The sequence below is a fragment of the Clavispora lusitaniae genome (assembly GCF_014636115.1).
Source record: "Clavispora lusitaniae strain FDAARGOS_655 chromosome Unknown tig00000185_pilon, whole genome shotgun sequence".
Lineage (NCBI taxonomy): Eukaryota > Fungi > Ascomycota > Pichiomycetes > Serinales > Metschnikowiaceae > Clavispora > Clavispora lusitaniae.
The window spans coordinates 362,738-377,343 of record NW_027093979.1 but is presented as its reverse complement, the minus strand read 5'-3'; the positions used below and the strand labels follow the sequence as shown (position 1 = coordinate 377,343).

Sequence of the window (14,606 nt, the reverse complement as noted above, 5' to 3'; positions counted from 1 at the left end):
CTTTCCAGGTATTTTTTTTTTTCCTATGCTGCTATGTCAGTTTCTACAGTCTACACGTTCTCAGATGAATATATATTTCTCAGGGAAATATCGACTATACTTGATAATGATACTATCTATTATTGGAGTTGATGAAGCGCGGTGTCACGATACATGGCTTAAGCGTTCAACTTAGCCAAGATAGCATCAGTGAACTCGGTGGTGGTAGCAGTACCACCAATGTCCTTGGTTCTGGTGGAACCTTCAGCAATGACATCGTAAGTGGCTTGGGAGATCTTGTCGGCGTACTCGTTCAAGCCCAAGTGTCTCAACATCATGGTGGCAGACAAAATCATAGCGGTTGGGTTGGCGGTGTTTTGGCCCTTGATGTCCAAACCAACGTGTCTGCAACCTGGCTCGAAAACGGCGTATTCTCTACCGAAGTTGGCACCTGGAACCAAACCTGGACCACCAATCAAGGCAGCACCAATGTTGGAAAGAATAGAACCGTACAAGTTTGGAGTCACCAAAACGTCAAACTGTTGAGGCTTGGCAACGGCTTGCATGGAAGCATTGTCGACAATCAAGTCGTTGACTTCGATGCCTGGGTAGTCCTGGCCGACGTCCTTGACGGTTTGTCTGAACAAACCGTCACCCAACTTCATGATGTTGGCCTTGTGGATGGCGGTAACCAACTTTCTGTTGTTCTTCTTGGCAAAGTCAAAGGCGAACTTGGCAATTCTCTCAGACTTGAATCTGGTCATGATCTTCAAGGACTCAACGACACCTGGAACAGACTGGTGCTCCAAGCCAGAGTATTCACCTTCGGTGTTTTCTCTGACCAAAGCAAAGTCAACGCCGTCCAATCTGGACTTGACACCTGGGATGTTCTTGATCAAAACCAAGGAAGCGTAGATGTCCAACTCCTTTCTCAAGGCAACGTTCAAAGATCTGGCAGTGGTGTTGGTTGGGGTGTACAAGATACCCTTCAAACCAATCTTGTTTCTCTTCAAAGATTGGACGGCCTCGGTGACACCTTGGTTGTCTTCGGTCAAACCGGAAACATCAACAATTTCCCATTCGATTGGGACACGTTGGTCCTTGAAGATGGTTTGCACAGAGTCGGTGATTTCCTTACCAATACCGTCACCTGGAATCAAAGTGACAGTGTAGGTACCGCCATACTTCTTTGGCAACACGGACTCTGGAGATGCAAAGGTGGCAAGAGTACGGACCTGCGAAGGTTAGTATTTGGATGGGACATTTTGGACCGTGTTCCTGGCGTTCCGAACAAGTTGATTAAAAGCCGTCGAAGAGTCTCTTTGAGCCTTTTTGAGTCTCTTAGAGTCTCATTGTGCTGGCGAATGGTATCGCCAACCCTTAACAAGACAGGACAGTGGCAAAACGAAAAGAATTGCCGAAAACACAGACGGACTTTATTAGGGGCCTTTATAAGTGAATCGTACCGTCAACTTCATTAAACGGGATATAAAGCGACAAGGAACAATGAACGCATTTGTTGGGACTCAAAATTATTACATACGTTTCTAACTGCGGGTCTAAACATGTTGGACAAAAGAAGAATTGGTGGATCAATTCGAAAAGAAAGGAAGGTTATTCCGCGTGGTCTCCCTCACCATAAATGTATGGAGGTGGAAAAAAACGCACTTTTTTTATTCGGCCCCGAGACCGGTTTTCATTGGTCGAGCTCCGAAACATAAAAAGTCCGAGCGTTTTGGCCCTGCCGTTTCGTGTCAAGGTGTTTTTATTTTTGCCTCTAGTTTGGCACTCCTTTCACACAATCGGCTCCGTCTCTAGCATGTAAATTTTTCTCCGTAGCCTCTACATTTTTTTTTTTTTCCTCTTTTTTGGGAGGAGAAATTGGCATTCAGATTGGTCCGGATTGGGCGGCCTTTTACCGACTCCTGCAGGTATCCCGGAACCTCCATCGCTTCAACAACGGTACTATAGACAGTGAGGGCGAGGGTGCATGGAAAGCGGCTGGGCCGGCTTGAAAATGTGTGTTCAATAGAGGGAAGGAGAATTAATTTCTGAATCAAAATGAAAGGGGAAACCTTGCTTTTTGTGTCACTTTGTATGAGCTGAAGTCCGATCTCGTCACGTGCGCGCCTTTCTTCCCAACGCGACAGGCTTAGGAATTGAGGGCCGTTTCTTACACAGACAAGAATGATCAAGAAACTTGTAAAAGACCTTCAGAAAGAACTCACTGTGGCTCACCGCAAAGCCTTTACCGCTCGTTGGCAAAAGGATTTGGACAAGAACAAGGCCAGGCTAACATACGAAAAGTTGCAGCTTATCCGAAACAGAAAGCCAACCGCCGAAGTGGAAGCCAAACTCAAAGCTCTCGAGTCGGGCAAAATCGAGTTTCCTCCGTTGAAGAAACATCATCTTCGCGAGCTTCTTGAAGCCGAAGAAGACATCAACAACTTGAATAATGTCGTTACTTACTTGAAAAACCAAAGGGTGTACAACGAGCTTCTTGAGAGATATAACCCGGGCTTGACCATGTCACAGCTGGACAATGTTCGGAAAACCGCCAACATGGTTGGTTTGTCTGTTCCTGAGAACTGAGCGCTGGAAGTTGGAAAGTCCCAGGTCGGACTACAGAAGGAGATTTAGCCAGTTGTGAAGTTTCGAGATCTGCGGTCAGTGTGCCTCTTGCATGCTGATTTAGACAAAGCTTACAAAAAACTCGCCTACGGATATTGTTGCACGTGAAAACCTTAATCCTAGTCATTTTAATATCGTAAATAGTTGCTTCAAGCGAAGCGTTTGACTGCATGAGGTGCAGCCGCCGTGTCAATACAATCTATAGATCGTTTTAGCTTGATGTTTTTCGTCATGACCCCACCTTCGTTCTGCTTGATTTTTCTGTTCTCCGAATAGAATTTCTTCAAGCTATCGATGAGAAGCACGTCTTCGTAATGGTTAAAGTTGAAAAGCTCTGGCGCAGCACCTAGCGTATCCATAAAATTGTTTGCCATGCCATGCAGCTGCGGGTACGAAGAAGCCAAGTATCGGTAACTTGCTTCGAAATTGTAGTTGTAGTGGTCCATGAGATACAGGATAGCCAAAGAATGCAAAACACCATTGGAGTAATGGTTCTGGCCGCAGTAACGCGAAACGAATAAGACACCAACTGAGGAATTGACATTCCTAATGAGCTTTAGTAGTCTGTTTATGTTGAAGAGCAGTTTTATTATTGGCATGCCATTCATGGTGGGAGAATCAAATGCAAGTTTCGCATCTTCATAGTTGGAGTTTATGTAATACTTGACATTGTCGTTGTAACTGTAAAAAAACGCCAAGTAGTTCTGCAAGATGCGGTTGAAGCGGGAATGGAAATCTTTGAATGCAGCGTCTTCTTTAGAAACATTGGGATCCAAATTCAATACAATGACATCTGAAGAGATCACTGGCTGCAGGACATCGACAAACTGGAGAAACTGGTCTGTGAGTCCGCAATTAACAATCACTTTTGCGTTGGCCGAATCCAAAAATGCTTGGTCGAGCAACGTGTCATAATTCCCCACGAACACGCCGGGAGCCAACTGGAATTGGTGGGGGTATGTGTTGGCCACCATTTTTTGCAAGAAATTATTTTTGGTGTACGGGTTTGCTGGCCGGTGGTTGTATCTGCAGGCACAGCTTTAGGAAGATGCTCTAGAAAAAAAAACCGTCGCTTTACAGTTTCAAATGCGAGGAAGCCACTGCGCTCACCAGCGAGAAAAATCCAGAAAGCCTCAACTCGAAAATACCAAAGCCAAGAAATTCAATGGAAAAAAAAACTCCCTCTGTGCTATGAAGAAATATCAACTTCTACAGGCACTGGGTTGGCGGGGGCCTCTTTGTTATATATTCCTCGCTTATGTAAGAAGCCCGTATACAGGGTCGCTTCCTCAATGCCGTGTGACATTACCCAAAAGGACATGGAACTGGCCGTTTCCAATACGCAGGTGCAGATCTTCCCAGAAGAATATGCAGTTACGGGGCAGGCGGCTGTCGTGCGCGCACCAAAAGGGTATTCTGCGCATATGCAGTATAATGTCCCCGCTCCCAGTTTGTGGTCGTGCGCCTATCACAACTACCATGAAGCCTGGAACCTGTACTCTGTGTGCAGTACGGCAATCGATTGCGAAATCGTTGCTTAGCTTACCGCAACAGCAGTATGGCGATTTTTTTACGAGAGCTCTGCTAATCTAATTTCCGAGGCCCAAACCGTCGAAGAAGCCGCAAATGGCCATTCCAGCATGGATTCGATTGCGGTACTGGCGTTTTTCGGGTGTGTCACGTGCGCGGCCCACTGTAGCAACAGACGTTATTGCCCAAATTTATCGCATAACCCAAAATAGCCTTCGGGTGGAGTTAGCTCACCCGACCGTCCATTTTTCCTCTTTACCATGTTTACGCTGTTTGTGAGACCTGCTGCTTTTAGACAATCCCTTAAAGCCGTTCCCTTTTTGCTTGGGGCCAGTGTTCTTTTAAGGCCCAGACCAATTGTCTTCAATGACGCAGTTACTCTTTCTCAGCCAGGAACATTGAATGCACCTCGTTTGGACACGAAGCCAGCACCTCTCAGCAAAAAACTCGATTACAACGAATTGTGTCTTGGCTCGGTCACGGGACTCTTTTTGGGCATTGTGATTGGCAAATTGTCGTCGGCCATTGTGTTTTTGAGTGTTTCGGCGTATTTGCTCTTGCAGTTTTTGGAAAACAAAGGTGTCATCACGATTCCATGGAGAAGAATCGTCACCATTGGGGATAGACTGTGGGACTTGAAGTCGCTTTTCTTTGACAAGCCAAGCTTCAAGATTTCTTTTGTGTCGTCCTTTTTGATCGCCGCTTTCAATGTCTAATTGGTATAGATTGCGAATCGTGATATATCAAAATGAACAGATCACCGTAATTGAAGGTGTTACAGGATAGGAAATGTAATTGTGCTCTAGGCTTGTATTTGAGCAAACTGCTTTGCGCCTGTTAATTAATTTAGTTTTGGCGTTGTGGGGTTCGGTCTTTCGAGATGGAGCCATCAATTGATGGAACTACAATATAATGAAAACGATGACATGAACATCGTCACTAATGATTAACCGACCGATTAACCAAAATTAATTAACCAACAATTGACCAACCAACAATAAATCAATGCATTTATTGAATTATTCTCTCCACTTATTGGTACTGGCCATTGGGGTGATAAGTAGTATTCACTCGGAAATAATATATTTCATAGTGGTATTATTGGTAACAAGCTGACTGTTTAACTATTAAGCAGAGCCTAATCACGCTTCCTTGTGTTTATTGCAATAATTTTGCAGAGGTCATAATGCCCACCAATCTCTGTTAAAATAATCGAACTGTATTTTTGTGAATGAAAATCATCGTGCAAGTCGAAACTTGGCAATTAAAATCTCAAAAGAAAGCTTCGGATGTTACAGTATTAGATAATACTCTATCAAGATCCCCGGCTACCTAAACTATTAATTCATTCAATCGGAGACACGCAAATACTTGAAATAACTCACTATGTCGATGCAAGTAGTCTGCACCAATCTCTGACTTATCTCCATGGTCTCAGTCTGACAACTTGTAGCCTCTACGTCCAACTGTTAACATCGTTTATAGTCTAAGTACAAAAATTTGAATCAAATATGCAATCATGCCACAGTGGGCATCTGGGCCATCACATCGAACGAGCCCGTACCCACATTGGACAACTTGCCCATGACAATACGAGCCGAAGGCGATTCCAAGTCCTCTCTGTCGCCGTCCAAAACCGCCTTGGTCAAGAACTGGCATGTGGTTTCGTACGACATCTTCTTGAATGCCGAAGTGGACGAGTCAATGCCCTGTCTGTTGAAGGCAAGATACGAACCTTCACGAGTCATCATGTCGGCGATCAAGTCCAAATGACGTGACGACACCGAAATGGCGTATGTCGAAAACACGTTGTTGATTTCATTGACAATGGTGTTTCTGGCCGCCTCCACACCGTATGTTCTCAACACAGCACTGATGTCGTTGGAACGGACACCGTTGACGTCAATAAAGTCGTCCTGCTCCCACATGGCCTTGAAGTTGACACCCTCGGTGGTTAAAACGCGGCGACCATTCTCTGGCTGTGGGCGAAGACATCTGCCGATGTTCTTGATCTCACGAACAACAACCTGGCGGCACAAGTCTTCGATGATGTTGACCATCAACAACTTTTGCACATCACCAAGAAGCTCGATCTCAAACTCACACCATTCACCGTTTTCGTCGTCAAAGTCGTACTTCTTGACAAAGTGGTGCAGCGACACAACGTCGGCCTGGCGGTCCTTGGCACTCTTGGTCAAAGTCTTTGGCTTGGTGTCCTTTGGCTTGCTTTCCTTGGCCTCATCCACAACCATGTTGTCGTCATCGGAGTCCGACTCAGATTCCGACTCCGAGCCAGATTCCGTCTCGGACTCTTCCATCTCCTCGTCCGACGTCTGCTCGGCACGGCGCATCTTCTCCTCATCTTCATCTGGTGCGTCGTATGAAACAGCCTGTTTAGTGTTGGCCCGGAGCTTATCGTCGGAAGCATCTCCGTCTTCGCCTTCTTCGCCGATGGTCTTTGGTGCCAAAGCCGCATCGGTCTGGGCCTTAGGAACGGCCTTGCCCACAGTAGGCAAGCTGTCCGAGCGGGTTTGTTTCTTCATTTCTTTAGAAATAGCCAACTCCAACTTGGCCAAGAACTTGGTGGCCACGGTGTTCTGCAACTGCTCCTGGGCAATGTCGTACTCCTCCTCGTACTCCTTTTTGGTGAAGAACACAATCTTGACCTTGTACGAACGGTAGCTGGTGCCATCGTCGGTACCGGTTGTTTCTGTCACCACCACCTTGTCGATAAACTCACTCAAGCACACCTTACCGATGGACTTGCAGAAGGAGTCAGCCATGTCATCGCTGACATCGTCCAAAAGAGGCAAGGTCATCTGGGGCGTCTTGATCGACGCCGAGGCGGTCATGATGATTTCTCTCATTCTCGGAATACCCAACGTCACGTTGGCGGCACCGTGACCGGCAAAGTGGAAAGTGTTCAACGTCATCTGCGTCGATGGCTCACCAATGGACTGTGCGGCAATGATTCCCACAGACTCTCCTGGGTGGATCAACGAACGCATGTACTTCAACTGCATCAACGCCCGGAACTTCTTCTCGCTCACGCCATCGCTCAGGTGCTTGGCGAACAAGTCACTGTGCTGGTTCACAAAGTCGTCGAGCTTCTCCTGGAATTTTTCCGAAACTGCACCCAAATACTTGGCCGGGTTGAACACGGACAAGACCGGGTCGTACTTGGTTGACTGGTTGTAGTGAGGAAGATCCTTTTGCTTCTTGAGGTTCTTGCGGACCTTCTTGCTGTAGGACAATGCCGTGTCGGTGTCCAAATGCTCCGTCAATTCGCCTGGGTTGTACTTGGCCAACAAGGCGTCGTAGTTGTCCAAGCAGAACTTGTACTGGTTCATGTGCGACTGCTTGGTGGTGTCGACAGCGTCTCCTCCGTACAAGAACTGGAGCAACGAGCCGTCTCCGTCACGCACAGAGTTGTCGTAGGAAACGTGGATACCTTCCAACTGCTTGGTCAAACAACGCTGCAAGTATCCCGATCTGGAAGTCTTGACGGCAGTATCAATCAAACCTTCACGGCCCGCCATACAATGGAAGTAGTACTCCTGCGGACGGATTCCCGAGTAGAAACGGCCCTTGATATAACCACCGGCCCGCGCATCGGTCTCGTACGGCTTGAACGAGGGCAAAGTCTTTCCACTCACCATCACCGGCACTCTTCTGCCTTCCAACGCCTGCTGGCCCAAAAGACACATGATCTGCGACACATTGACACCCGAACCTTTGGCTCCAGACAAGGCCATCGCCTGCATGGAGTTGTACGGGAATCTCTTCATGGTGCCGTCGGGGACACACTTGCTCACCACCTGCGACGTGATGGCATTGACCTTGGACTGGGTGATGGCATCCAAGATGCCTGACTTGTTGTCGTCACGCAAAATCTCCTCCAAACGCTTCAACAACTCGCTGTCGCTGCTGGTCGTCGAGCTGTCCAAGTTGGTCACTTCACAAGCCGCCGCACGGCCAATGTCAACCGACTGCTTCAAGATGTCTTTTCTCCAGGCGTTTCCTTCGTCGGTCAAACGCAAGTCGTCCATACCACAAGTGAATGCCGTCATCATGATGTAGTTGGTGAAAAGACGACCCAACACCGATAAGGCTTTGCTGGCGGTGTCCGGGCCGTACACCTCGTGCAACGAATGCACAATACCGTAGGCAGAGGCACCGTACTGCGACTTGTCCAAGATACCGCTCAACAACTCACCGTTGCGGAACAAAACCTCGTTCTCGCGCGAGCCCTTGCCCCAGTAGTCGTCTTTGATTTTGTTCTTCGACACCAAGTTGATGCCAGGAACACCCTTTGGCTTGATGTTCAACAAAATCGTGGTGATCACCTGCTTTCCTGTCCACAAAGGCTCCGGCTTGAACACAGCAGGTGGCACAGTCACGATTCTCGTGGCGCCATTGGTGTGTCCGTCTTCGGGCCGGATGCATCCGTAGATCAATTGCTGGTACTTTTCTCTCGTGAAGAAACTGTCTTTGTTGGTCAACCACACACCGGCAGAAATGTGATCCTGAATCAAACCTCTCAATGGAGAACCGGATGTAGGAGTCAAGTACTGCGAGTCTGTGTTGGCCAAGTTGAGTGCCTCGGCTTTGGCATTCTCGTTCTGAGGGAAATGCATATTCATCTCGTCTCCGTCGAAATCGGCATTGTACGCTCCGGTGTTGGCGTAGTGCAATCTCAACGTCTTTTCTCCTGGCAACACACGCACCTTGTGACCCATCATGGAGGCCTTGTGCAATGTAGGCTGACGGTTCATGATCACCACGTCCTTGTTCTTGATGTGTCTGTGCACCTTCTTGTTGATGACGGTGGCTCCGTTCGAAGGGGTCAACAACTGGTTGGCAATGGCCTTTCTTTGCTCAAGAGTCATACCAATCAAAGACACCATCGAGCCGTCTTCGTTTTGCACTTGTATAGCGCCCGGCCACTTGTCTGGACCGTTGATGACCGCCTGTCTCAACTCAGCAACGTTGTAGGCCGTGACAGGTTCGGGGTAGGTCAACTTGACGGCAAACACTGGCGGAACACCAATCTCGTTGGTTTCCAAATTAGGGTCGGGCGAAATCACAGAACGGGCAGCGTAGTTGACTCTCTTACCCATCATGTGCTTACGGAACAAGCCTTCTTTCTTCTCCAAGGCTTGTTTGATGCCCGGAACAGGCATTTTGCCGGCCTGGGCGTTTTGGTTTTTGGTGGAGTCAATGAATGCATTGACGTCGTTTTGGATGGTGACAAATGCATTCATCAATCTGTTGAACAAGATCTTGCGCTCTTCCACACTGGCGGTTTTCTCCTTGGAAAACATTCCTGAGATTTGGTCGTTCAAGTCACGGATGAGAAGCGATGTTTTCAAGATGTTGGACAAGAGCTCGTTTTGTGAGTTTTCGTGAATCTCATCGCCCAACTTGGAAGGCAATCTGAATCTTGTGGCTGGAACAATCAACGCCTGGATGAAAAACATGTCTGAGCTGACTGGGGCCTTGTTCTGTGGTCTGGAGTGGAAAAGCTTCTGCATGATGGCTTGTTCGTTGTCAAACACACCTTTCAAGATGTTTTTCACCTCTGTCGACAAGACGTACTTGGAGCCCGACTTCAGCTTGATGGAAGGAATTTTCTCGGACGAAGCAGATGACAGCGACGAAGGGTTTTTCTTGAGCACGTCGGGACGCACCAAGCCTTTCACTCTGTTGCTGGAAATCTGTTTTTCTCTCAAGGCATTTTCGAAAATCTTGGTGAAGCCGTCCTTTCTGTAGGTAGGGGAGAACATGCCACAGTTCTCGCACTTGGATCTGGAGAGCAATCTTCTGTAAAAGTCTTGGATGATGTGCTTTCTCTCCTCTCCGACGGTTTCTGTGATCAAACCGGTGTGCGAAGTTCTGCCTTCGCTGATGGCAGTGGCAATGGCGGTCTCAACAAACTCCTCTCTTTTCTGCTTGACAATGCTCTTGAACTGCGGGTCGCTGGCGTTGGCGCTGGCAGAGCTTCCGTCCTCGTCGTCATCTTTAGAAGAGCCGTCTTGCGCAGACATAACCTCCAATTCGTGGCACTCCAAAAGCAAGCCGTACTGAATCAAACGCAACTTGCAGATGTACTTGTGGACCTCCAACTCGTTCAACTTGAAGTGGTGGCAGTAGAGACACGACGATCTCAAGAAGATGTACATCTGGTTGAAGAACAACGGGTTGTACACGGGAACGGGCAACTCAATGTGGCCCTGGTGGCCGGGACAGAATTTTTCGTCGAGGCCACATGTGGTACACAAGTTTCTGAGGAAAGCGCCCAACGCCAAGTCGTACAAACCATTGCTGACGGTATGGCCCAAATTGTCAAAAACAATGGGGTTGGTGATTTGCTTAGCAGACAACTTTCTGATTTCGTCGCTGGATAGAACGCCGAAATCCACCGAAGTAATCTCCGACCCAACAGGCTTGGAAATGTCCATTGTGAATTGTGTTTGCAAACCTTGCCTGGAGGTGAGTGATTCGATGAAGTTGGATTATATTTTTCAATCCAGATGAGCTTCGCAGCAGAAAAAAATCATTGGGCGATCACGTGTGGAGATGGCGTTCTATGCAGGCGGGTGCAATGGGTGATAACGAAAGAAGGGAAATTAAGAGTTGAAAAATGAAGAATGGGCAAGGAATTAGAATGGTGAATGAAGGGCAAGGAGTGGAAATGGAATGAGGGACATAAAAAATAATGTACTAAAAAATGAAGATGTATAGTACAACCAATGTACAAGCGAGCAATATCATATAATCTCAGAAGGCTGACGCATACTATGGTCTGTTTGTCTGCCTGAAATGCTTTCTGACTTTCAGAGGTAAAGCTCAGGAAATGACAGCATACTCAATTGAGTTTCGGTGCAAAGAAAGAGCAAGATCGGCCAATTTACCAAGAATGTAACAAAGGTGCAAATTCAGAATACAGATGCTTTGCTAAGTACAAGATGAGTACGTCAAAAAGCATATCAGGAAAACTCATTGTTGTTTGAGCTCAAAGGATAAGTTTCCTAGATGCATGAGGTCTTGGCTCTTTGATCTTTGGGCTCCGGTATCATTGTGAAAATGTTCCCTACCGTTTAAGAATTGTGCAGTTGTTGAGATGTGCATTGATCTTTTCTATCCATTGATTTTATCAAATTACCATAGATCTTTTCTATCCATTGATTTTGTCAAATGTGACATTGACCTTTTCTATCCATTGATCTGATGCTATTCATGAACTATGACAGTGCTCATATCCTGTATCTGTAGTGTAGGTTACTTTTCTATCGGACGAGACTGTAAAGATATTGGTGATGACGTAGTAACTCATACTTGCAATACTAGTCACAGCTCGGCTTCCAGTAGAAGGAAATGCTAATTCGTCCATGTTTTTGATTTTTTTTCATCATGTTTCGTTTCTTGCTTCTGTATTTTCCGTACACACATTATAATAATTTCGCATTTGCACCCATTCCCAACGAAATACTGAAACGACACGCAAATGGCTGAAACCATACCTATGTTCGATGAGGTTGCATTCCAAATGGAAATCGAAGTGCTCATCGAAAAAGCAAATAACCTACATCCGTCGTATTTCACAACAACCACCGCCGTGTCTAGACTATTCACGCAAATGTACAGAAACGAAATTATGATGGGTCGCTGGCCCGACTGCGAATTTATGGCCCGGGTATTCAACTTGGGCAAAAAGATACGGAGAGAATTGGAAAAAGAAGAAAATGCTAAAAGCAAAAAGGTGAAACCGCAAACGCCACTTTTGCTTAGTGATAGCGAGTGGGATCTTCTAGTGCAGATGAAACTCAAAGAATTCCACAGACGAGAGGTGCTCGAAACACACTTGTGGCAAAGCCACAAAGAGCAACGAAAGAGGAGAAGAGGGCTATAACGGGCTGGTCTTTATGTGTTTTGCAAACTGTTAGAAAAGTGGATGTACTGTACAGTCAGGAGAAATGTATTTGGTCTATAAATGAAAGGAGGAGCTCACTTGACGCCCCAAGACAAGTTGTCGTAGCCAAACAACCATGGTCCCACCGTATGGCGCACCACAATCATCAGCAAGCCCACGACTAGCTGAAAGGCGAGAATGACAAGGCACAAGCGGTCTTCACGCATGGGGCCAAGCCAGACGAGAGCCAAGTTGATGATGGTCATGTTGGAGAAGTGGGTGATTTGGTTGTCACTGTTGCGTTTAACCTGGATTAGGCCACACTTGGCCAACACAGAAACAAGAGCTGTGCCCACGGCAGTTGCCTGTTTGAGTTCCCCGAAACTGGGGTACATCAAGCCGTCATCGACATTGAATTTGGGCATGCGGTGGCGCGGGCACGGCACAATGTGGAAGAGTTGCGGCACCGAGTAGAGAAAGTTGATGATTTGGGGCAACAAGAAAATGAGCAAAGTTTTGGAAAAGTGGCCCAAGATGCCGACCACGGCGAAAACCATGCCGCTGAAATAGCAGTAGGTGTCGCCCACGAACACCTGCGCCGGGTACCAGTTGTACTGCCACAAGCCAGCGGACACGCCCAAGAAGGGAATGACGAAGATGGCCGAAAGCAAGTGCGAGTCGTGGGCCGCCGGAGACAGCGCCGAAAGCAAGTAGCACAAGTCGTTGAGCAAGAAGATCACACCCAACACGACGGACTGGCCCACCTCGAGCCCGTTGATGCCGGCCAAGATGTTGATGGAGTTTGGCGCAAAGATCGACAACGCAGACATGTAGGCGTAGTAGCACACGCCCAAGTCGAGCAACTGCGGAGGCTGCTCGGACGAAACATAGTCGGTGGCCAACGTGGTGAAGCGGAGACCCGTGACGGCCGACACGGCCCGGTTGACGGCATTGATCAAGATACGCAACATGTCCACGGCCGCGTCGCCGCCAGGCACACGAGACACAAACGGCGGCACGACGATGGACGTGACGCTGAAGTCGACGTAGTAGACTATGAGCAACGGCAACGACGCCACTGCCGGCAAGAAAAACTTGTGGCGCCAGCGGATGTCAAACAAGTCGTCAAAGAAGCCCAAAAGCACGGTGCTGAGCAAACACAAGGCGCCGCTCAAGAACTCGGCCAACTTGTTGTGCGGGAACATGTTGTTGTTGTGCTGCACCGCATGGTACTGGTTCTCGTACACGGCCAGGATGTCGCTGTCGTCGGAAAGCGCCTGGAACGAGACAAGGTACTTGAAAAACACAAACGGGATGATCGTCACGAGCAACACCATGTACGTGACCGCGGGCACAACGCCCATGGACTCGGGAATGGGCGCCACGGGCGGTTTTTTCGACAAGTCCCGGCCCAGAAGACCCACGCGGAGGAAACTGGCGCCGAGACGCGGAACCAAGTGAGAAGTGGCGGAAAAGCCAATGAGACCGAACGCGACGGCCGTCTGGAGCGGGCTGTTGGCGCGAGCAAGCGCCAATGCGGCTACTAGCGCCGAAACCTCGAGCAAACGCATGGTTGTTTGTTATCGGTGGTGAAACCGTTGATGCAGTAGCGCCAGCTCCATGCACACCTTGGCTTGGTGCTGGTAAATCAGAGATCGACCCATGTGGGTCAGTGAAGGTCTCAGACTGAGGATCTTAAGAAGCGAGGATCTTAATAAGCGAAGATCTTAAGAAGCCGATGGGTTGGGCATTTCAAATAGGTGACGTTTGATTAGGATAGATGTATCGGGAAGGGACCTTTGAGAAAATCATAGAGAAATGTAGGTGAGCTTATATACTTCTGGAAAATGTGCACAAGACCTTTCCCAAGAACCAATTGAGGAGAATATATTCTTGCTATACTCGTCAGGACTCCGCATTACTCTCAATACCAAATAGGTATTGGCATCATTCTAATTGATGGGATAGAATAACCAATGAGCAATATGCAGTGCATAGTAGTGAATCTCGAGTAAGTGATTCAAGTAAGTGATTCTTAAATTAGTGCCTGCGTACAGGTAGTAGAATGGAGATGGGAAATGAATGAATGGAAATGCGAAAATGAATGGAGATGAGAAATGAATGAAAGTGAATGTAAATGGAAATAGAGTGAAGATAGAGTGAAGACGAAAATGAAGGTGAACGTTGAAATTGGATGTGAAAGAAGTTACGGGAACGTTGGATGGTATATTAGATTGACAGGCGCATTAGCCGCACGAACACGGTGTCTAAGTCTCAGAGAATGGGACTGAGTTTGTATAAAGCTAAATTTAGTATTTAGAGACGATTGGACATTTGAATAGAGCTGGAATTGAAATTTCAAATTTCAGAGACGATTGACTGAAGTTGTAAGCTGAACTAGATGTAGTATTTAGAGACATTGGACTGACTTTTGTTTTGATTAAACTTCAAGTATTACGATTGGACTGACATTTGAATAGAGTTAAAATTGAAAGTCTAAATTTTCAGTGACTTCGCATGCTGACTAAATTTTGTATCTAGAGACATTGGACTG

The 14,606-nt window shown here is 47.3% G+C and overlaps 8 protein-coding genes across 8 annotated transcripts; 4 read left to right on the top strand and 4 right to left on the bottom strand. All coding sequences in view use genetic code 12, as the record gives it.

Annotated features, from left to right (window-relative positions):
* Positions 1 to 158: 158 nt before the first annotated feature.
* On the bottom strand, positions 159 to 1,546 carry IDH1 (isocitrate dehydrogenase (NAD(+)); the record flags this gene model as incomplete). Its single annotated transcript, XM_002614610.2, has 2 exons — positions 159 to 1,214; positions 1,523 to 1,546. The coding sequence occupies 2 exons, from the start codon at positions 1,544 to 1,546 to the stop codon at positions 159 to 161; spliced, it is 1,080 nt and encodes a 359-aa protein (XP_002614656.2).
* Positions 1,547 to 2,166: 620 nt separating this feature from the next.
* FOB63_003835 (uncharacterized protein) lies at positions 2,167 to 2,571 on the top strand (the record flags this gene model as incomplete). The annotated part of the gene is made up of 1 exon (XM_002614612.2): positions 2,167 to 2,571. One exon carries the CDS (start codon positions 2,167 to 2,169, stop codon positions 2,569 to 2,571), a length of 405 nt encoding a protein of 134 aa, XP_002614658.1.
* Positions 2,572 to 2,759: 188 nt separating this feature from the next.
* On the bottom strand, positions 2,760 to 3,584 carry FOB63_003834 (uncharacterized protein; the record flags this gene model as incomplete). The annotated part of the gene is made up of 1 exon (XM_002614613.2): positions 2,760 to 3,584. The coding sequence occupies one exon, from the start codon at positions 3,582 to 3,584 to the stop codon at positions 2,760 to 2,762; it is 825 nt and encodes a 274-aa protein (XP_002614659.1).
* A 112-nt stretch (positions 3,585 to 3,696) lies between these two features.
* Positions 3,697 to 4,203, top strand: FOB63_003833 (uncharacterized protein; the record flags this gene model as incomplete). The annotated part of the gene is made up of 1 exon (XM_002614614.2): positions 3,697 to 4,203. One exon carries the CDS (start codon positions 3,697 to 3,699, stop codon positions 4,201 to 4,203), a length of 507 nt encoding a protein of 168 aa, XP_002614660.2.
* A 197-nt stretch (positions 4,204 to 4,400) lies between these two features.
* On the top strand, positions 4,401 to 4,856 carry FOB63_003832 (uncharacterized protein; the record flags this gene model as incomplete). Its single annotated transcript, XM_002614615.1, has 1 exon — positions 4,401 to 4,856. One exon carries the CDS (start codon positions 4,401 to 4,403, stop codon positions 4,854 to 4,856), a length of 456 nt encoding a protein of 151 aa, XP_002614661.1.
* An 801-nt stretch (positions 4,857 to 5,657) lies between these two features.
* RPA190 (DNA-directed RNA polymerase I core subunit) lies at positions 5,658 to 10,601 on the bottom strand (the record flags this gene model as incomplete). The annotated part of the gene is made up of 1 exon (XM_002614616.2): positions 5,658 to 10,601. One exon carries the CDS (start codon positions 10,599 to 10,601, stop codon positions 5,658 to 5,660), a length of 4,944 nt encoding a protein of 1,647 aa, XP_002614662.2.
* Positions 10,602 to 11,647: 1,046 nt separating this feature from the next.
* Positions 11,648 to 12,052, top strand: FOB63_003830 (uncharacterized protein; the record flags this gene model as incomplete). Its single annotated transcript, XM_066102360.1, has 1 exon — positions 11,648 to 12,052. One exon carries the CDS (start codon positions 11,648 to 11,650, stop codon positions 12,050 to 12,052), a length of 405 nt encoding a protein of 134 aa, XP_065958303.1.
* Positions 12,053 to 12,147: 95 nt separating this feature from the next.
* ALG7 (UDP-N-acetylglucosamine--dolichyl-phosphate N-acetylglucosaminephosphotransferase) lies at positions 12,148 to 13,623 on the bottom strand (the record flags this gene model as incomplete). Its single annotated transcript, XM_002614617.2, has 1 exon — positions 12,148 to 13,623. The coding sequence occupies one exon, from the start codon at positions 13,621 to 13,623 to the stop codon at positions 12,148 to 12,150; it is 1,476 nt and encodes a 491-aa protein (XP_002614663.2).
* Between the last annotated feature and the right edge of the window lie 983 nt (positions 13,624 to 14,606).